The 21,139-nt window shown below is 56.8% G+C and overlaps 1 protein-coding gene across 12 annotated transcripts in view; it reads left to right on the top strand.

Annotated features, from left to right (window-relative positions):
* The window catches only part of DEPDC5 (DEP domain containing 5), a 116,588-nt gene that overhangs the window by 51,051 nt on the left and 44,398 nt on the right, over positions 1-21,139 (top strand). For 9 of the 12 annotated variants that reach the window (XR_003569256.1, XM_027864031.1, XM_027864059.1 and 6 more), the window contains 8 exons: positions 789-825; positions 3,244-3,364; positions 4,601-4,821; positions 5,319-5,522; positions 7,532-7,667; positions 10,974-11,071; positions 17,816-17,875; positions 20,102-20,285. Coding sequence is in view for 11 of the 12 variants with exons in the window: in XM_027864031.1 (XP_027719832.1) it covers positions 789-825; positions 3,244-3,364; positions 4,601-4,821; positions 5,319-5,522; positions 7,532-7,667; positions 10,974-11,071; positions 17,816-17,875; positions 20,102-20,285 (1,061 nt within the window). In the remaining variant the exon portion in view is untranslated. Of the gene's footprint in view, positions 1-788; positions 826-3,243; positions 3,365-4,600; positions 4,822-5,318; positions 5,523-7,531; positions 7,668-10,973; positions 11,072-17,815; positions 17,876-20,101; positions 20,286-20,717; positions 21,023-21,139 lie in introns of those variants that run through there. The other 3 variants (XM_027864050.1, XM_027864069.1, XM_027864114.1) reach the window with 2 other exon arrangements.

Consider the following 21,139-nt stretch of genomic DNA (forward strand, 5'->3'; position numbering starts at 1 on the left):
AAATTTTATCAGTTTTAATTTCCAACATGGTAAATATTTATAGGTAAAACCCTCATAAATAAGAGCTTTTTTGGGGGTTCCTGAGACCAACAGATTTTGAGACTCGCTACCGTCTCCAATGAAGCCCCTGTTCTAAACCCAACAAGGGGTGATTTGAGTTGGAATCAGTTTTTAAGAATTATCATTTTCATATGTGTACTGTGATGGTACATGGAGAGCCTTTATCAGACTGCATGTTGTCTTGGGGAGGGGAGGAGAGGAAGGAGGAAAAATTTAGAACTCAAAATCTTATGAAAGTGAATGTTAAACACTAAACATAAATAAATTAATTTTGAAAATAATCATTATAATTTCCAGAACTGGATGCCAACACTAATGGTCTCAGCAGATGCTTTCAGGGGTTAATTAGAATTCTAGAAAAAAAGTTTCTTGTCAGAATTGGAAGGGGCCTCTGAGCTGTTGGAGGCTGAGCAGTGACCGGCTCCTTGTCACGTCCCCGTCTTGTGTAGATTTATTGAGAAAGGCTTATACGAGCACCAGCCCCGCTAAGATCCAAGGCCTCGCGTGGACAACCATCCTGCTCTGTTAGAAGTTCTAGGTTCTAGGTGACCCGGGGTCTTAGAGGACCTCTTTGAAACGGGGCCGTCTTAAGCAGAAAGAGCGAGGATTAGCCAACCGGGGGGGCCCGGGAGCGGTTTTTGAAAAGATAGACACTGTAAAATGCAGCGACTTGCTTTGTTTGGTCTTTGCCCTCTTCCTTCTCATGTCGGCTGTTTTATTTTTTCCAGCCTGTGACTGAAAAGACAAAAAATGGCCGGGATACCTGTAAGTGTTTCTTGGACCTGCTTCTTCTGTTGCCTTTGAGAATCCCCAGCCCCCAGCCCGGGGGCAGCAGAGGGGCCCCAGGGGTGCCCATGGGCAGTGCCAGGGGCTTGGGCAGGCCGGCTGCCCATTCCACAAGGAGGATAACTAACCTCGATAATGGTGTTTGAGAGATTCGCTTGCACTCTAGCACCTCCTTGGTCATGCCTGGGGAGTTGGAGAAGCAAATATCACTGTTCCTCCCATTTTACAGATGAGGACACTGAATGAAGCGTGAAGGGGGAGGGCGTTGACTTGCCCTGGCCCTCCTGACTCTGGCACCAGGGTTCCCCACACTACCCCTGGAGCAGAAAGTGTAGCTGTGGGAGAACCTGGGAACGTTCTTGGGCCTGAGGAGTGTGGCTCAGAAGGGCAGCAGCTCCCCCTGGGCCTGGGTGTCTCTGCTCCTTCCCAGCCGGAGGGGCCGCAGCTCTCCCTCCTGGGAAAATGAAGGGGGTGTGACTTGGTGATCTCTGAGGTCCCTTCAGATGCGGGGGTCCTGCTTTTAAGAAAAGAGACATCTGGGGCAGCTAGGTGGCACGGTGGGTAGAGCACCGGCCCTGAAGTCAAGAGGACCTGAGTTCAAATCCGGCCTCAGACCAAACATTTGATACTTACTAGCGTGTGACCCTGGGCAAGTCACTTAACCCCAATTGCCTTTAAGAAAAAAAAAGAGAGAGAGACATCTGGTAGTTTGGCTTCGAGGAGGGAGCCCCTCCCTGGTCAGGACTCAGTGGGGGACGTCTTGCTCCAGGGCTGTGCTGTCCTGGCTCTGCCTCTGTGGTCCCAGATGGAGACCTCTTTAGACCAGGCGAGCCGTGCAGGAGAAGCCTTGCCTTAGAAAATCACATGTTCTATTGTATTGTTCTATTAGCTCTTTCCCAGTCCTATTTTAATCTGGTCTGGGACCCCCGGGAGTGTCGGGAGCTGCACGTTTGCCACCTCTGGTGTAGAAGACGGTCTGTGCGGGTAACACCGTGTGGACCCTCTTCCCATCGCAGCCACAGCCTGTCTGAGCTGAGCTCAGCTCCGCGCTCCTTCGCCAGCACGCCCGACCAACTCTCGCGCTCCTTCGCCAGCGCGCCTGGCCAACTCTGTTCTCTGAGCTTCTCTGGCTTGGGCTAGGACCCCCCCCCCCCAGAACGTTCAAGGCTAGGGCCTCTCCATCACAGACTGAGGCTTCAGTCAGTCTGTCAGCACGCATTTTAAAGCACCCACTGTGTGCCAGGTGCTGAGGACAGAAAGAAGGGCGGAAACAGTCTTGGCTCTCGGGGGCTGCTGGGGGCTGCTGTTCTGTTGGGGGCAGTGAGACTTCAGTGAGCAGGTGCACACAGGGTCATACATAGAGCTAAGGTGGGAGGAAATCCAGAGAGGGGCCAGGAAAGGCAGGGCGTGGGAGAGTGCTCCACACGTGGGGATGGCCACGGAAAAGCTCACCGAGAAAGAGCGAGGAGGGGGCAGGGGTTTGTGCTGGATCAGACTGGGGGGGGGGAGCGGAGGAAGGAGCAAGCCTCTGGGGCCCCGGTGATGGGTTCCTGCCCATCCATTTGGGGCAGGGGGAGGGGGAGCTCCTTTTCTCCTGGTCAGCGGAATGGAAAGTGCGGTTTCCTAGACCGACTTCTTTGCCTTTTTGTGGCTATTGTTGAGTCTTTGTGATCTCATCTGGGGTTTTCTTGGCAAAGATACTGGAGTGGTTTGCCACTTCCCTCCCCATCTCATTTTACAGATGAGGAAACTGAGGCATACAGGGTGAAATAACTTGTCCAGGGTCACACAGCTAGTAAGTGTCAGAGGCTGGATTTGAACTCCTGAAGGGGAGTCTTCCTGACTCCAGGCCCAGCCCTCTATGTGCTATGGTGCCACCTAGTGGCTGCTTTCATTTTTTATCTTTGCCTTTTATCCATCTTTAATTCAACTTTTTAAAAGCACTTTGCTTTGTGGGGATCAGAGCCTTCCCTCAGCAGCCTCCTCACCATCTGCTGAAGCGTCTCCTGGCCATGTTCCCAGGATGCCTTGTACTTTACTGGTTAGAGCCCAGTCAAGAATGCAGTTTTTGATGAAGACCATAGAAAGTTGGTAAAGGTTTATTTAGCACCTACTGTGTGCCAGGCACTGGGCTACAAGAGAGGAAAGGAAACACAGGCTTATCGGCTCTGCACTTTGGAAGGGAGCCCTGAGGTCACCTAGTTCTCTCTGGACCTTGCAGTGGTCATGCAGCCTGTCTGAAGACCATCTGTGATGGGGGCCCCAGTGCCCCCCAGGCAGCCCGCTTCACCTGTTGGGAAGCCAGCTGCCCCTCTCCTCGTTCTGCCCCTGGGGACCCAGCAGCATCAGAGCCTTGTTTTCAGTGGTTGCTCATCTCTCCTTTTTCGTGGATTTCAGCAATTGGGACGCCAAAGGAATCGGAGAATGCCCTGCCCATCCAGGTGGACTATGACGCATACGACGCCCAAGTGTTCAGGCTGCCTGGCCCGGCCCGCACTCAGCGCCTTACCACTTTCAGGTCCTTGTCTGCGTTGGCAGTGGGCGCGCTGTGGGCAGGGAGAGAGGAGAGAGCTCAGGGTGCAGGTGTGGACGGTGGGACTCTGTCCCTGAGCCTGCCTGGTGCCAAGCTATTTGGATGAGCCACGCTGGGGCCGGAGATGCCCCCGGAGGACTTTTAGCCGGCGGGGGGCGGGAGACGAGCAGGTGGGACTTGTTCTCAAGGGCTGTTGTTGGAGGAGCAAGCGATTTCTGGAGTTGGGAGACCTTCAGATCAGATCCCTCCTCTGACAGCAGCCATGAGACCATGAACGGCCCCCTTCTCCTGTGGTCCTCAGGCAGCTATTTAAATTATAGAGGGGGTGTGTGTGTGTGTGTGTGTGTCTGTGTGTGTGTGCCTATGTGTGTTTGTGTTTGCCTATGAGTGTCTGTGTACCTCTGTGTGTGTGTCTGTGTGTGTTTGTGTGTGTCTGTTTCTGTGTGTGTGTGTGCCTATGTGTGTCTGTGTACCTCTGTGTGTGTGTGTGCCTCTGTGTGTGTGCCTCTGTGTGTGTGTGTCTGTTTTTGTGTGTGTGTGCCTGTGTGTTTGTGTGTGTGCCTATGTGTGTCTGTGTCTGTGTTTGTGTGTGTGCCTGTGTGTGTGTGCCTATGTGTGTCTGTGTGTGTGCCTCTGTGTGTGTGTGTGTGTGTGTGGTCCCCTGGGTACAGAATCACAAGTATGTAACATGTTGATATAGTCTCAGCTACCGAACACTCCCGTTTTCACTCTGATCCCGATGATTTGGAGTGGTTGTGTCACATCTCTCCATGACCATTTCCTGGTGACGTGGCCCTTTCCAAGTTCCAGGCTGTTTGTCGTGGGTGTTTCGTGACTCCAAGGCCTGGGCCCAGTTTGGGGTGGGCGTGTCTTGATCTCAGAATGCTCTCAGATTCTCTGAGAAGCCAGTTTTAATCCTTCTGACCCAGAGGAAGGAAGGCCGAGTTCTCTGGGAACCTGTGGGTGCTCTGCCCTCCACGTCCTGAAGACCCCGGGCAAGATGGAGTTGAGAGGCCACGTATTGGCTCTGGACTTTTATCCCCATGTGCCACTGACTGGCCGTGGCACGGTTGACAAGTCATTTTAACTCTTGAGGCTTCAGTTGTTCCATCAGTGAAATGGGGGTAATGAGACTCATAGCACCTATCCCGGGGTGGGTCAGTTCAGTTCTACCTTCGTGACCTCAAACACCGTTTCTTTTTTCTTCTCCCCCGCTGCCAGGTCCATGAGGGAGCGCGAGAGCCACGCCCGGAAGAGCTCCAGCTCCTTTGATGTGTCCTCCAGCCCCTCAGTGCAGAGTCGTACCCTGCCCCCGGAGGAGGTGAGGAGCCAGGCCTCAGACGACAGCTCCCTGGGCAAGGGATCCCACATCCTGATGATCCCCCACACGCACCTGCACCAGTATGATGTCAGCAGCTCTCTCGGCTACCCCAGCACGCGAGGTCAGTCGCTTGGCGGGGCGGGAGCGCCGTGTCTTGGGCATCTCCATGCCAGAGTGGAGCAGAACAGAGCAGGTGGCCAGGGTGTATCACCTCCTGTTTACCAACTCTGAGAAACGCTGGGCAGGGCACCCCCTTCTGCCCGTGCAGACGGGCATCCCTGCAACGTGGAGCCGTAGGGAGCTGCCTGGGTCCCTGAGAGGCGGGTGGAGTGAAGTGCCCCGTGCCTCCTAGCCGCCTGTATTGGGCAGGATTTGAATTCAGGTCCTCCCCACTCCATGGCCTGCTCTGCCCCTCCCACCGCTGGGACCATTACGTCTTCTCTGTCCCCATGATCTTTTGGGCATCTCTAAGCTGGAAAGACCCCGTTAACTCTGGGAGAGACACGAGCTGGCTCTTCCAGGGTCTTGGCTCTCTCCGTTTGTTGGGAGCTGCTCGTTTGTCTCAGTCGTCCGCCTCTCGCTCTCATCCCTGCCTCGGTTGTCCGTGCTGTCCCACAGATGTCCTGGAGAACATGATGGAGACCCAGCAGCGGGACTCCAGCGCTCCCGGGCGGTTCCACGTGGGCAGCGCCGAGTCCATGTTGCACATCCGCCCCGGCGGCTACACGCCCCAGCGAGCTCTGATTAACCCCTTTGCGCCATCTCGCATGCCCATGAAGCTGACGTCCAACAGAAGGAGGTGGATGCATACCTTCCCTGTGGGTGAGTTTGGAGACACGGCTGACCGCTGGCCTCTGCGCCGCCTCCTCCCACCCGCCAAGACCCCAGCCCCTCCCCGTCCTGTAGGCCTGCCTCCTCGGGCCCACCCTCTCCTGTCACTGGTGCCTTCAGCTCACCTGGCTCTAGCGTCAGGATGCATTTCTCCAGAGCCTGCTCCGTGTACAAGGCTGAGCTAGGCTGCGGAAACGTGGCGGTGGGGGTGGTCCTTGCCGTCAGGAAGCTCAGAGTATGCATGGAGAGACCCAGGGCAAAGGAGAGTGCTGATAAGGCACTGGTGTGTAAGCTTCATGAGGGCAGGGCCTCTTTCATCTCAGGCCTTTGCCTGCCGGGAGCCTGCTTTTTCCTTCCCTGGACGTTGAGGCTGACGCTTCCCTTGCCACATCATTGGGAGGGAAGCATCTGGTCTCCTTTGCTACGCGGTGACTGGGGGGAAGGGACGCATGTGGGGGCCTGCTGCTCGGGGTGTCCCCGCGGTGGTCAGCTTGACTCAGAAAGGGCAGAGCAGGGGAGCGTGTGTTGGGGACGGGCGTAGACATGGCTGAGGCAGGGAGGGCAGGGTGTGACCCATCACACCCCCATTGTGTTGTTGGTCCGATGTCCCTGGGGTCAGGCCACAGCCCCTGCTGTGGAGGCCTCTGTCGTAGGAATGGGGAGCGTCTCCTGCAGGTATCTGAGCGGTGCTTAGGAAGGGGCATGCTCCCTTCTCCAGTGGAGAACGGGGGAGTTGTCACGCCTTTGTCTCCAATTCCCCAAAGCTTGGATGGTTGTCTCCCCACACCCCATTCCTTGTCCTCATGTCCTGCGTGTGACCCAGGCTCAGACAGCCGGGAGGTGGGGACCCTGAGGCCTTCTCTGGAGCCTCTGGGCAGGTTTGCCCTCCCCTTCCTGGATCTTGGCGCAGGCTTTGTGCTTGGGTGGCCTCGGGCGGCCTGGGGAGCGTTGGCCCTCCTCTGCTTCTCGCCTCCATCCCTCTGTCTCCAGGGCAGGAGCAGCTTCTCTCTGCTGGGGTCATCTCCTGGGCCCTGCTGCGCATCCCATCCTGAACGCAGGTGCTGACGGGCCGTCGCCTGATGCTGCTTTGGCCCTCCCCTGAGCCCCTGGTTTCTCTGCCAGGCCTCTGCCTGTCCCGTTGTCTCTTCCTCCACCACCCTCAGGGAGCCCTGAGCTTCTTGCCCCTAGAAGGCCCCCTCAGCTGCCGCTGCCAGGCCTCCTCCTTTGTTGGTGTTTGTCCTTGGTTGTCAAAGAGGACCGTGGCGTCAGGGAGGTGATGCCGTGACATGCAAATGAACTGGATTTAAGTGAGGCAGGGCTATGTGGAGTCACTAGTCTTACTCTCTCCTCCGGAGCCATCTGGGTCCAGTGGGCAGATGTGGATCTGGACCGAGCTTGGGTGGCACCTGCCCGTGGGCCAGGGACAGAGCCCCGGGGGGGCACCCGCCCATAGCCCCAGGACAGAGCCCTGGGGGCACCTGCCCATAGCCCCAGGACAGAGCTCCGGGGGCACCTGCCCACGGGCCCAGGACAGAGCCCCGGGGGCACCTGCCCATAGCCCCAGGACAGATCCCTGGGGGGCACCTGTCCATAGCCCCAGGACAGAGCCCTGGGAGGCACCTGCCCATAGCCCCAAAACAGAGCCCCGAGGGGCACCTGCCCACAAGACAGGAGAAGTACAGGGTGAACCAATAAAGCAGGCCAGGACTAAAGCAGCAAGGTGTAAATAGCAGCTTCCTTGTGTCCTGGAGGGGCGGGGGTCACCAGGGATAGAGGCTCCAGCGGGGCAGTGGAGGACTAGGAAAGGCCGTGAGGTACCGCGTAGAGGACGCGGGAACCTCAGAACAGTTTCAGTTGAGGTCAGGGCCGGAGGTGACCTCCCAGCAGACTGAGAAGCGAGTGGTCTGTGAGGGGGACGAGGAAGGAGAGGAGGAGGGGCTGGAGTCTGCACCTCTGGGACACGCCCAGGAACTGCTGACCGTCGGCTGTTTGTCCGGCAGGCCCATCCGGAGAAGCCATCCAGATCCATCACCAGACTCGCCAGAACATGGCGGAGCTGCAGGGCAGGGGGCAGCGGGACCCCACGCACTCGTCTGCGGAGCTGCTGGAGCTGGCGTATCACGAGGCTGCGGGAAGGTGAGGGTCCCGAGGGCGGCGCCTCGCGGCCAGGAGCACGGGCAGTGTGACGCGGGCTCCAGGCCCTGGTCCGAGAGCTGGGCTTGGTGAATCGGATCCTGGGCCCCAGAAACAGCAGAGTCGCAGCAGGGCCGAGGTGTTTGCCGCAAGCCTTGTCCTTGGGGGGGCCCCGGGGCAGACCTCCTCCCCACTGCTGGAGGCTCCTGGAAGCGGCTCCCCTTTTGTTGTTCAGTCGTGCCCAACTCTTTGTTACCCCACTTGGGGTTTCTTGGCACAGACGCTGGAGGGGTTTGCCATTTCCTTCTCCAGCTCATTTTACAGATGAGGAAACTGAGGCAAGCAGGGTGGAGTGACTTGCCCAGGGTCACACAGCCGGGATGTGTCTGAGCCTGGATTTGAACTCGGGTTCTGTAGGCTCCAGGGCTGGCGCTCCATCCACCGTGCCAGCTCGCTGCTGCTATTTGGTTCGGCAATTCCTAGGTCATTGGTGGCTCTGATGGAGTCGTTCCAGTTGAGTGAGAAGGTCAGAAGCCATTTTGGAGGAGATGCCTGGGCCATGTAGGGCCTGCCCCTCTCACAGAGCCTTTGTGGGGAGATGGAGGGTTACCTCAAACCTGGCGTATTTATCTGGGTTCATTTTCTTCTCTTTATCAATGGACAGACATTCTCTCCGTCTCTCCTTCCCCCCTCCCCTTCCCCTCCTCGCCCTCCCCCCCCACCCCCATCTCTCTGTCTCTCTGTCTTTCTTCTCCTTCCGCCTATTTAAAGGAATAACAAAACCCTTGTAATGAGCATGGATAGCGGGCCCTGCTCACCCCTGCCAGACCCCCCGGTGCCGTGGCCAGCAGCCTACATCACCAGTCCCTTGGAATCAGGTCCAGTCCAGTTTAGCGAGCAAGGGCCCTCCACGCTGTCCTTAGGGTGGAAGGATCACAGTAAATGAGATTCTTCCTTCCCCAGGAGATGCAGCGTCTCCTCAGGATGTGGTGATGGGCCCCCGAGAGCTGCCTCCCATCAGCTCTGTCCTCTCTCCGTCAGGAGGCTGCTTTGCCTGGGCTTTTGTATTGGGATCTGGGCCGCTCTTCCTCGGGGGCCCTCAGCTAGTTCTCTGCTTTTCTCTGGGCCTCAGTTTCTCCATTACTAGTAGCTTTGGAAGAAGCTCATACTTGGCATCTGGAAATCCAGTGCTCTGGGCCTAGAGAGGCCTGGGCCTGCTGAGCCCTCGGGCAGGTATCTGAGTAGGCTTTGGCCCCTGGCCTGGCACCCCTGACCTGGCTCTCTATCTCACGACCTGTGGGGCAGGACCCAGTTTCCATTTAAGATAGAGTCAGGTGGTGGCGGCTTCCCTGTCTGACAGGGCAGTAGGCTCTGAGTTAGGGCTGTATGAGGAAAGGCTGGGGTTAAGGCCCTGCCCCTGCCTTCATTTACCAGCTGCACCAGATGCTGCAGTGCTCAGGGCACCAGGCCAAAGCAGGACGACCTGAGTTAAAATCTGGGCTCAGATACTTGCCAGCTGGGTGATCCTGGTCAAGCCACTGACCTGTCTGCCTCAGTTTCCTCATCTGTAAAATGAGGGCAATGACAGCACCTCCCTCCCAGGGTTGTTGTGAAGATCAAATGAAATCGTATTGGTAAAATGCCTGGCACATAACAGGTGCTTAATAAATGCTTGCTTCCTTTTTTAGTAAGCATTTATTAAGTGCCTGCTCTGTGCCAGGCACTGTGCTAAGCCCTGGGGGTACAAAGAAGCTCCCCTCCAAGAGCTCACAGTCTAATAGGGAGAGGACCGGGGCGGGGGTGAGGGTGCAGACCCAAGAAAAGTCTTCTTGCTGAAGGGGAGGTTTGAGCTGGGACTGGAGGGAGTCCAGGAGGCGGAGAGCAGGGGAGGAGGGAGGCCATCCTGACCGTGGGATCTCCACGGCCCGTCCCTCTACCTACCTGAGCCTCAGTCTTCTTATCTGTGAATCAGAAGCTGATCCACCCTCCGAAGGGCTGCTAGGGTATTGGGTGGGGCTGTGGTGGGGCTTCCGCACAGGTGACTCGCGCTGGTTCTGGAGTCTGTGCCCATAGAGGCTGAGGTCCGGCACATCCTGCCCAGCTGTAAAGCCTGGCTGGCTGGGCAGGATGGCCTCCGGCACATGCTTTTCTGAGACAAGGGGCTGCTCTCTGTATCATCGGAAGGAACGTCCCAGCCTGGGAAAATCAGAGCTTTTGAGATGCTCAGGGTGGGTTTGGTCTGCTTGAGGTGGATGCTCCTTCCCCCAGTGCTGACCACACTGCCCGCCTGCGTGATGGGGGTTTCCTCGATTTCTTCCGAGGTTGGAGCCCCTGGGCCGGCCATGGTCATCTGCCCCTCGCTGTCCCTGCGTGACCAGCTCGCCTTCTCCTCTCTTGGAGGACATCTTTGCCCGGATGGAGGGAGGCCTTTCCCTTACTTCTTTCAGGGTCGGTGCTGTCCCCTGCGTGTGCGGCCCATGCTCTGCTCCATTCCTCTGAGTGTTTCTCATCTGAGTTTTGGGACCGCACCAGAGTGTTGGTCCTGAAGGGGTCCTGAAGGGGCCTTTGGCCCCTCCCCCACCCCACCCCCCACCTTGTCCACGGGGTATGGTCGTGTGTCCTGATGGATGACCTCGGACCCTGAGAAGGCCCGAGGGAGCCTGACTAGTGGCGTTGTTATTTTTACTTACCATAGCATCCCAAGAGAGTCAGGCAGGGCACAGACCTTTCTGTCAGTGACAGCGATGTTGGGCATAGCCTAGCCCATGGGTGGGGAACCTGCAGCCTTGAGGCCGCGTGTGGCCCTCTAGGTCCTCAAGTGCGGCCCTTTGACTGAATCAAACTTCACAGAACAGATCCCTTTAATGAAAGCATTTGTTCTGTAAAACTTGGACTCAGTCAAAAGGCCACACCCGAGGACCTAGAAGGCCACGTGTCGCCTCGAGGCTGCAGGTTCACCCCTGGGCCTAGTCAATACAATAGATATTTTTAAAATACCTACTGTGTGCGCAGGCACAGAGACAAAAACCACTGAACTTCCCTCACGTGATTCTCGTCTCTGACAGTGTTCCTTACCCTTCTCGCTGCTGGGGTTGGTGGGAGAAGGTTTGTCACGGGGCGCATGGGAACAGGCAGGAGACCTCCAGCCCCTGGCCCTGTTTGCTGGGGGTTGGCACATCTGCCCCCTTTGGGATCACCGAGCCATGTTGGGGTGGCCGGCTCCCAGGGCATCACCGTTTGAATGGCGAGCGGGGCCGAAGGGGCTGTCCCCTCTGCCCAGCCCGACAGCCGGCCCTTTGTTTTCCGCAGGCACCTCCCTTCCCGCCAGCCTGGGGACGGCGCGTCCTTCCTGAATTTCAGCGGAGCAAACGAGTTTTCTGCCCGCCTCCTCAATAGCAGTGGTGCAGGTAACTGGTCCGAGAGGCAGGGGCAGACAAAAGATGAGAGAACCAGGATATGGTGCCATCTGTGACTATCTTTAGACTCTGTGCGTCACGCTTGGGGGTGACCCAGTTAGCAGCAGCCCTATATAATTAATGGGGCTGGTAAGTGGGCCACCAGACACGTTTTTGGGGTGGTAGCTCGGGTGAGATGAGGGCCCAGCTGTCATTCAGCCACATCTGGTCAGGCCTCCCGCGTCCGACATTTTGTAGATGCCAGAGGAGGTCGTGGCATGTTCTTGGCCACCGAGAACTTACAGGCAGGTTGGGAGATGAGTCAGCAGGAGTTTATTAGGCACCTACTGTGTGCCAGACACTGCCCTAAACCCTGGGGATACAAAGAAAGGCCAGCGGTGGTCCCTGCCCTCAATGAGCTCCTAGTCTAATAGAGAAGACGACATAGGAAGAGTTGGGGGCAAACAAGCTACAGGCAGGACAGATTGGAGGACGTCCACAGAGGGAAGGCACCAGAATTACAGGCTTCCTGCAGGAGGGGAGCTCTAGCTAGGACTTGAAGGAAGCCAGAGGAGAAGGGAGAGAGCGCCCGGCAAGAGGGACAGCCAGTGCAAAGGCCAGGAGTCTGGAGATGAGGAACTGCCAGGAGGCCTGTGGAGGAAGACGTGGAGGTGGAGGCAGGGCGAGTCTGGTATGGGAAGGCATTGGGGCACTTCGCCAGTCAAACAGGATCTTACGTTTGATCCTAGAGGTGATAGATAGGAGCCCCTGGGGTTGATTTAATGGGGTGGGGGGGCACGGGGGTGCAGGAAGATCCCTTTGGCAGCTGAGCGGAGGCTGGATCAGAGCACGGAGAGCCTTCCCTCCCCCAGCAGCTGCGGCAGGAGCCCAGGCCAGGGTCGGGGCAGGGTCAGAGGGGAGATGGGGGTGCAGACGACAGAGCCTGGAATGAAAGAATGTTGAATGTTAGCACTCTTGGGACCATCTCTAAGTGGAAGGTATGGGGAGAGTCAGTGTGGCTGTAGTGACCAGGGAAAGAGGACTCCGGATGGTTGGAACAGAGAGAGCTAAGTGGGAGGGCATCCCGCTGGAGGGAAAGAGTGTGAGTAGCCGGGCTGGGAACACAGGAGGCCGTCTGGTGAGAGGCAAGGCTGGACCCTGGGGAGCAGTGATGGCACCGGGCTGGGGAGGGCCCTGACTCTAAGCCCACGTAAACCCATCGGTTTCTTGGGTCTGTGAGCTGGCCATTGGGCGAGATAGGGATATACAGCCCAACCCTCTCAGAGATGCTCGTCCAGTAAGGGCTGAGGCGCCCAGACCACTGGGGTGGACACGAGTGGTGGGGAGGCTTTTTGGAGTTGATGTAGAGGGCGCTGGGTGGGCAGTCAGAGAGACTTGGGTTCAGATTCTCTCTCCGGCACTTTCTCACTGTGTGAACCTCACCCCTGGAATGAAAAGCTCAGACACAGGGCTCTCTTAGATGCCTGGCCTGGCCTTGGCCACACATGGGCTGTGGGAGCCCTCACCTCACCAAGGCTGCAGCTGGTAAGGAGGGGTGATCTGCACTGGTAGAGTTTCTTCCCTCCTGAGAGCATCTCCACCCTGAGAAAATCACAGAGCAGGCCACAGAGAGAGCCAGAAAGCTGTGTGCTCTGCCCAGGGCATGAGGAAAGGTGGGCATTGAAGCTGTGCTCTATGGAATGAGGAGGAGGACAGCCTGGCCACACACTGGAAGAGCCTGTCCTGAGGGAGTGTGAATGTGGCCCTAGAGAGGTCCCGGCAGTGAAGCTAGGGACCGGGACGATGGCTAGGCCCTGGCCAGCGGGCCCCGGCTGGATCCAGAGGGAGGGACGTCTGCTGGGGAGCGGGGCTCTCAGCCCTCAGCTCCAACCTTGGACGGGGCCTTGACCAGGCAGCCGGCCCCTTGTTCTCCCAGCGTTCAGCCACGTGAGAGAAACGGCGAAATCGTCCTTGTACAAAAGCAGGAAGCCACCGAACGCTGATCGCACATGGTCGTGGCTGGAGCCACAGCTGTTCTCCGGCTGCTCCAGGACCCCAGACATCTCAGAACCTTCTGTCTCTCGGTAGTGGAGGAAGCTAGTGTGAGATTGATCACCTCCCGCCCTTCCCGGCAGCCAGGCCGCGCTTCTGCGTTCTCCGTCTTGAATGGAAAAGAGAGTAACTGAAGCTTGGTTCTGGGGATTGGAGCCCGGGCATGCTAAGCTGCTCGTGGAAGTTTTTGGAAGCTCTGAGTCTGCCCTTGCTCCAGGTCAAGTGAAGCATTCCACAAGGGTGTGCTGAGGGTGGTGCCTGGCATGGGGCACGGTGCCCATGCCAACGCTTGGACGCCCTGCCTCCAACAGGGCATGACGGGACCACCGAAGGGCGATCTGAGCCCCAAGAGGGGGCACGGGTGGGAAAAGGGTTAGGAAAACTTCTCTGAAGAAGCAGCTTTGAGTTGGTCTGAAGAGATGGGCAAATTCCAGAGGTGTTCATTGGAGAAGGGGCATAGCATCTGGGGCGCAGCAAACAGTGAATTTTAAAAATTTATTTCCTTTGTTACTGAATTGGGGGCATGGGATCATTTACTGAAAGCAAATGGGGCAGGGACAGGCCAAGGTTGGGAACTCCTGGTGTGAGACTAAGCATTCACCCCTGTTGCATTTCCTCTCTTTCCATTCAGCCCAACAGGCTGCCTCTTGGGAGGTTAGCTTGGTTATCCAATGTGACTGCCTGTGGCATCCTGCTGGCCTTGTGGCATCCACTGATTTGATAAGCGTGCCATCCTCAGCATCACAGCTACCATTCAGATGGCACCATGAGGTTTACAAAACACTTCACAAATATTGTCTCATTTTATCCTCATGACATCCCTGCGAGATGGTATTATGATTCCCTTTTTACAGATGGAGAAACTGAGGCAGACAGAGGTTAAATGGCTTACCCAGGGTCACACAGCTAAGCATCTGAGGCTGGATTTGAACTTGGGCCTTTGTGGCGGCCGGATGCAGTGCTCTCTGTCCGGTGCCACCAGGTGCCTCTATGACAATCACGTCTTTATCTAAATCACGGAATTTCATAGAGGGAAAGGACCCCTTTAGCATTCCAGTCCACCTTTATTCCTCGAGAGGGTTCCACCACCAGTCGTGGATGAAATGTTACCTAGCAGGGCCCAGGAGGGTGGGGTGTGTGTCTGGCCCTCCCATGCCCGCTCCCCTTCTTCCCCCCGCCTCTGCCCGCCTTCCCAGAGCCGCATCTTTCAGTGATCAAGGAAAGGCTCCGTTTCAGTTGGAGGTTTGTGAAAAGAGTTTTTTCCCACCTGAATTCACAGTTCACAGTGCCCCCTGAGCCCCCAGGTTCAGAACCCCACCCTAGAGATTTCCTTTTGGTGTCATTCGCTCGCAGCTCAATCCAGGCCCGCTTTGGGGGCCAGATTTTAGAGTCAGCATATGGGGGGCACAGATGGCCTGATAGAGGCTTTGTGGCAACATGGGCTTTGTACTGTGTGTCTGCTGTGGCGTGGTGTTGTGGTTACTGTGAAATCTGACCTGTACCCCGGGATTAGTCTCTTCTCTATAACCATCCACCCCCCATGATCTGGAAGTACTCAGGCGGCTCAGTCCCATCCCCCATCAAGGAATCCAGCCTCATTCAGGACTCCCAGCTGGCCTCATTACCCTCCCGAGCAGTGGGCATCCCCTGGACCCTTCCCGGAGCCGTAGACGCCACCTTCCCGACTGACCAAGCAGCGGAGAAGAGTGCAGTTTACCAGTTTTCCTGTCGGGCACCAGGTGGCAGCAGAGATGGGCAACATCTTTGTCTTTAAGTGACCACGGATGGAGGGTCTTTGTTTGGGGGCTAGAAAGGGAGGAAGCAGGTACAAGAAAGGCTACGTTTCTTTTCTCCATTAGCACTTGGTTTATGTGCCCCAGTACTGTCCGCTTGGGTACAGAGGTTGGGGTCACCTGGGAGCCTTGGAGAGTGTAGAGGAAGGGCCCCTTGTCACCTGCTCTCAACGAACACATGTCCAGCAAAACTGACCTGATGATCCCCTGGCCCCTGTGATGCCCAGCCTGCAGACTGAGCGCCCAGGGCCTCGGGCCAGCCAGTCCGTCTGCAGCCGCACAGCCACTGGGGAGCCCTTCTGTGAGGGTGAAGCCCAGCCCCTTCTTGCCAGGCCCTAGTGGAAATGACAGCCCTCCCCCTCCTCCTGCCCTGATCCTGCCCTTCTGTGAGGTAGCTCTGCCAGGCTAGCAGCAGTGTGGGCAGCGCTCAGAATTTGGACATGGCCAGTCGGCCAGGCTCAGTGTCGCTGTGGCAGAGGGTCTCCAGTGGGATACCCCAGGGCTCTGTACCTGGCCGTGGTTTGGGGTTTTTTATATTCTTATGAGTTATTTGGATAAAGGCGTAGATAGTAATAATATCTAGCATTTCCGTAGCTCTGAGGTTGTCCTTACAACAACCCTGAGGTAGATGCTATTATGCCCATTTTTACAGAAGAGAAAATTGGGGCTGAGAGAGGTTAAATAACATCCCGGGAGTCAGTAAGGATTTGAACTCAGGTCTTCCTGACTCTAATGCTCTATCTAGCTGGGCTGTACAGTGGTTAGAGTGCTGGTCCTGGAGTCAGGAAGATCTGAGTTCAAATCCAGCCTCCGACGCTTACTAGCTGGGGCAGGTCACTTAACCCCTTTCTGCCTCAGTTTATTCAGCTCTAAAACAGAGATGATAACAGCAGCTACCTGCTAGGATTGTTCTGAGGACCAAATGATTTAATCTTTGTAAAGCCCTTAGCACAGGGCCAGGCACGTAGTAAGTGCCGTAGACATACTATCATGACTGTGATTATCAGCTGCTACCCGCTCTACCACCTGGCTGCCACCAGATGGCCCGCTTTTCAGATTTCTCAGTGTCGCAAACCTGGGAGGCCTCACTGACTAGTCAGATCCAGAGGTCTGGGCTGGCCCCAACCTTGGTCCCATCTATTAACAATCGTTTGGTATAAACATTGGGTCTGAAAAACAGGCTTCCCCAATACAAGGTGGGGAAAACTGGGTTAGAAACATTTGTATGAGGAAAAAAAAGTGGGTTTCAGTGGCTTCTGTGTGGTGGAGCAGGTGGCAAGGGACCGTGTCCAGGGTGGCCTCTGTGTCTAGGGTGGCCTCCTAGTCCTCCACTGCCTGGGGCAGCCTCTGCCTCCCCCCCTTCCCCTCCCCCCCACTGCCGGCCTCCTCCTCCTGGGTGGCCTCCATGTCCTCTGCTGCCTGGGGCAGTCTGCCTCTGTGTCCTCTGCTCTGGGGCAGCCCACATGGGGAGGCCTGGGTGAAGTTCCAGTGGCCACAGTTTAGCACGGCTGTTTATCACCAGCCAGGATGGTGCTTGGCGGTGAAAGATGAGATGAAGGATCTGGGATTGTTCAGTCTGGAGAGGAGGAGAAGCGGATAGCTGCTGACTGCCCTGTTTGCTCCCAGGAGCTGGAGCGGGGATGTTATGACAAGGCATATTTAGGCTCGCTTTGGGTGGCCGTGGGCTCTATCCCAGCGGGGGCTTCAGTCGGGGCAGGTGACCACATAGCAGGGGCGCCAGGTGGCCTCTGAGATGGAGTCCCTTCCAGCTCTCACATCGGGTGCTGCTGTGGGAGGGAGATCGCAGGAGTTTGGACCTCTGAAGTTTGCTGGAGACCGAGCAGGGATTTGGAGGCCTCGGGCTTGGAAGGCGACCTCAGAAGATGCTTGACATGTGGTTAGCGCAGATTCAGTGTGAGACTCAGCTCTGTGTGGCCTGGGATGGGTCTCTCTGCCCCCTCGGCCTCTGTAGAATCGGGAGGTGGTCTTGATGACTCTCCAGGAGTCCTCAGGCTCCCGTAGTGGCTCGAGGGCTGGGGCCATCCGTGGAAGACGCAAGGTTTCACGTTGGATCATCTCGAGGAAGATGGAAAGGGGTCTGTGTGTTTGACGGTGATGAGGCCTTTCTTCATGTCACCATCCCGGGTCAGGTTAGGCCAGTATTCGTGTGACCCGGGGGACAGCTTTGCTTTCCTCTCCTGGGAGACATTGGACAAAGCCCCTGGCCTCCGAACCTCGCCCATACGTGCACGAGGGGGAGGTGGCGTGGCTGGGAAAAGCCCAGTCACGTCGCTTTGTGGTCTCCGCGTTCCAGGCGGCCTAGCTGAGGCAGCTGGGTGCTGAACATGGGAAGGGGGGTGGTTCCAAACACGAGTGAACGTCACCCTTCCTGCCTGCCACATTCCCCCCCCCCACCCTCGGCACCCCTTTTCCTCACTGGCGTGGGCTCCGCCAAGTGGTCTGAAGCATTTGGCTCCTCTGTGAGTCTTACCTGAAGGATTGTGGAGGGTTCCTGGTGAGAGAATTCCCTCCCCCAACTTTCATCTCAGCTCCCCCATGACTCAGTAGACAAGTCTCAGGGAGTGGCTTGAGGCTTGGCAAGGTGGATTCACTTGCCCAGGGTCACACAGCCAATAACTGTCTCAGGCTGGATTTGACTCTGAGTTTCAACTGTGTTGTTTCCTTCTTTTGCAAATCCAGGTACCTAGTAGGTACTCACTGTGTGCCAGGAGTCAGGCCACAAACATAAGTACAAAAGAAGCCAAGCCTTGTCCTTAGGGGCTTACATTCTCATGTCTTTTAGGACCATGAAGTTGGGGCCTCGTAGCAAAGTTCTTCTTTGGGTGTGGCAGGGGAAGGGTAGGGGCAGGGACGGCTCGCTTTTGCCAAGTGTTGCTCTATCTCTCTGTAGGATCCAGGACCCAGAGCAAGGATTCTCTAGAAGACAGTGTACCTGCCTCTTCAGATCCAAGTAAGGGGGGGCAGCCGGTTAGAGACGGGGCGAGGGCCGGGGAGGGGGCGGGGCAGGGCGAGGCCATCAGGACCAAGAGGGAGAGTTTGAAGCTTAGAAGGGACAGCTTCTGTTCTGCCAGGAGGAGGAGGATAGAGCTGTCCCCGTCTAAGTTGAGGGTGCCGGACAACCGTGAGGACTCAGGGGAGGGGCCGGCTTTCAGTCCGAGGCATCGGGACAGGCTTAGTGCAGGAGATGGCCACTGAGCTGAATCTTGAGGAAGGGGACTGGCGTGCGTTAGCCCCATTGCTGGGTGCTCAGTGTGAGGGGAGCTGACAGATGTCCGGCAGAGGGTGCCTCACCTGCTGTCAAAGGGGCTGTCCGCTTAAGGCAGAGCAGCGGCATCTGCGCAGGCCAGCCTTCCTCCGTGGCCAGTCTTAGCCCTGCCCGGGCAATCCTGGACCATTTTCCAGCCATCCAAGACCTGGCTGGGGGGGAGTTAGAAATGGGCTCCTTGGAAAGGTGGAAATGAGTTAGAATTCCTGCTTGTGGCAGTGAGTCAGGGTTGGGCCCTAGGACAGCTTTGTATCAGGACTCGAGGTCTTTGAGATGTTAGATGAAGCCCCTTGCCTTCAAGCCTTAATGTTTGTGTGACAGAAAACATTTTCAGAGCATTTTAGCTCTTCTGAACGCCTCAGATGCAGCCAAGAAACCACTTGGCTGTGTGCAGAGCACCGGGCTGGTTGCTGGAGAGATACAGAGCCTAACTGAGACAAGGTCTCTGCCCTCAGGGAGCTTGTAGTCTGAATCTTCAAGCTCTGCTCACTCCTCAGTGGAGCTGAGAGAGACAGAACAAAGACTCTCAGAGGCCCAGCCGTTGGGAAGGCCTTGGCTGCCCGGCCCTTAGGCCCAGAACAGTGTAGCTCTGTCCACCTTCCCCCCATGTGATGGCAGTCCTGGTCCTCATCAAGCCTCCTCGCCGTCCGTCCGGGCCTGTCTCAGCACCTGTGACTGCAGGGTACTTCACAGACCACCTAGTACAGCCCTCTTGTTTTACAGAGGAGAAAATTGAGGCCTCACAAGGGAAAGGGACATGACCAGAGTCCTGCAGCTTTTAAGTGATGTGCCAGAGAGAGGTGGGCAGGATTTCATTTTAGGCCTTTGGTGCCCAAGCCTGTGCTTTTTCATCTGACCCCTGCTGCCTCTCAGAGGGGAACAGTCCTACCCCCCAACCTACCTTTTGGGGCTACTGAGAGGATTAATTAAATAATAGCAGAATGCTTAGAAAGTTCCTTGGATATTAATAACAATCGCTGGCTTTTCTGTGCATTGTAAAGGGTTCAGAGCACACAGATGTGCAGTCATTCATTTGAGCCTCCCAGCAGCGGTTAGGAAGGTGGGTGAGATGTTACCCCCATTTTACAGATGAGAAGACAGCCTTAAAGAGGCGAGGGGACTTTCCCAGAGTCAGTAATGGCTTTTAAGTGTCAGAAGTGAGATTCCCTGATGTACCTCCCAGGGCATTGTGGACTGTGCTGCCAGTAGCAGTTTGTTGGAGGGGGGTCAGCAGAGGTCATGCCTCTCATTGGTCATGGGGCCACTCCGGCTGGCGCTCCCAGCGGCCGCCCGCAGCATTCCTGAAGTGTGGACCTTTTCTGGGCTCCCATGCGCAGACACCACCTTTTTTGTCCCCTTCCTGTGGGGACGCAGGGCTTGTCCTCATCTTCAGCTGGTGTCTGGAAGCCGGGGGCTCTGGGCCGGCCCACGCGGCCGAGCCCCTCAGACCGTGCTGTGACTGTCGGCCCTTCCCCTCGTCTCCCGCTCCCTTTCCCTTTGGGGTCTGTTGCTTGGGAGGCTGCCTCTGCAATCACTCCTGTCCGTGCCCTGTCTGCTGCGAGCTCTCCTCCTGCCCTGTGCGGGCGGCCTGCCTGCTCCTCCGCTGTCTGTTGGCTTCAGGGGCAGCGGTGCCCGCCCTGCCGTGTAACTTGCCAGCCTGGCAGCTCTCCCGCTTGTAACTGACTGATGATTATGGGGATTAGCTGAGCGTCCCGTTGCATGATGGGATCAGATAAGCATGTGCGCTGCCCTGGTTAACAAACTCTGTCTCTCTCTCTCTCTCCCCCCCTTTCTCCTCCCCGTCTTGGCACCTCGACCCCCTCTCGCTCTATTCCTTGTCTCCCTCCTCCTCCTCCTGCACCCCAAACGTTCCTTGTGGGGGAACCCCCGTGACCTCGGGCCCTGCGGCAGTTCTGACGCTGTCTGCTCCCCCTGTAGTGCCAGGCTTCTGTTGCACAGTCGGAGTGGACTGGAAGTCACTCACCACTCCGGCCTGCCTCCCCCTCACCACCGACTACTTCCCAGACCGCCAGGGCCTCCAGAACGACTACACAGAAGGCTGTTACGATCTGCTCCCGGAGGCAGACGTGGACAGGTGAGTGTCTGGGCCACGGCGCAGCTGACGTCATGTGGGCTCAGACTTGTTCACGCCTGCCTGCTGGACACCTGGCTCTTCAGCTCTGGGTGTTCTCACCTTAAAAAAAAAAAAGATTCTTTTATCCTTACTAATTCCCTTCCCTTCCCACAACCCCAGTGGGATCCCTCCTCATACCAAAGGTACAGCTAAGCGAAGCCAAACGCCAGCTGGTTGGCTGTGGTTGACAGCTAGAATGCCCCATTCTGCCCCAGGAGTTCACCACCTCTCCAGCCAAGGAGGGAGGCAGGCTTCCCTTTATTAGCATCCCCTGATGTGTCACCGTTAGCCGCTGCATTGGTCAGGGCCTGGCTATCTTCCCGAAGGGTTTTCGTTTATGTCATTTCCTCAGGATCATGGCTTTTAAGGATCGAGTGGATTTTTTGTTTTCAGAAAATGTTGTGGTGTAAGATCTGGTCACTTTTCTTTGTGGACGTGAGTCCTCAACAATCCATCTGCAAGGCTTAGAGAGCGAGTGACTAAATTGTCCACCTCCTTTGACCTGGAGATGATGCTGTGAGACTCATGCCTAAGGGGGCAGTGATGGAAGGGTTCCATACCCACCCACACTCACCCAGCCGTGCAGAGAGAGGGGCATGGAGAATAGGAAACCAAGCAGATGCCTGTCGGGGGCTGAACCCTGCCCCTACACCCACCTAGCCATGCAGAGAGAGAGCAGCATGGAGAATGGGAAACCAGGTGGGTGCCCGTGGAGGGCTGAACCCTGCCCCCACACCCACCTAGCTGTGCAGAGAGAGGGGCATGGAAAATGGGAAACCAGGCGGGTGCCTGGGGGGGCTGAACCCTACCCCCAC

The sequence above is a fragment of the Vombatus ursinus genome, unplaced genomic scaffold (genome assembly GCF_900497805.2).
Source record: "Vombatus ursinus unplaced genomic scaffold, bare-nosed wombat genome assembly UNPS02001287.1, whole genome shotgun sequence".
NCBI classification, from domain to species: Eukaryota; Metazoa; Chordata; class Mammalia; order Diprotodontia; family Vombatidae; genus Vombatus; species Vombatus ursinus.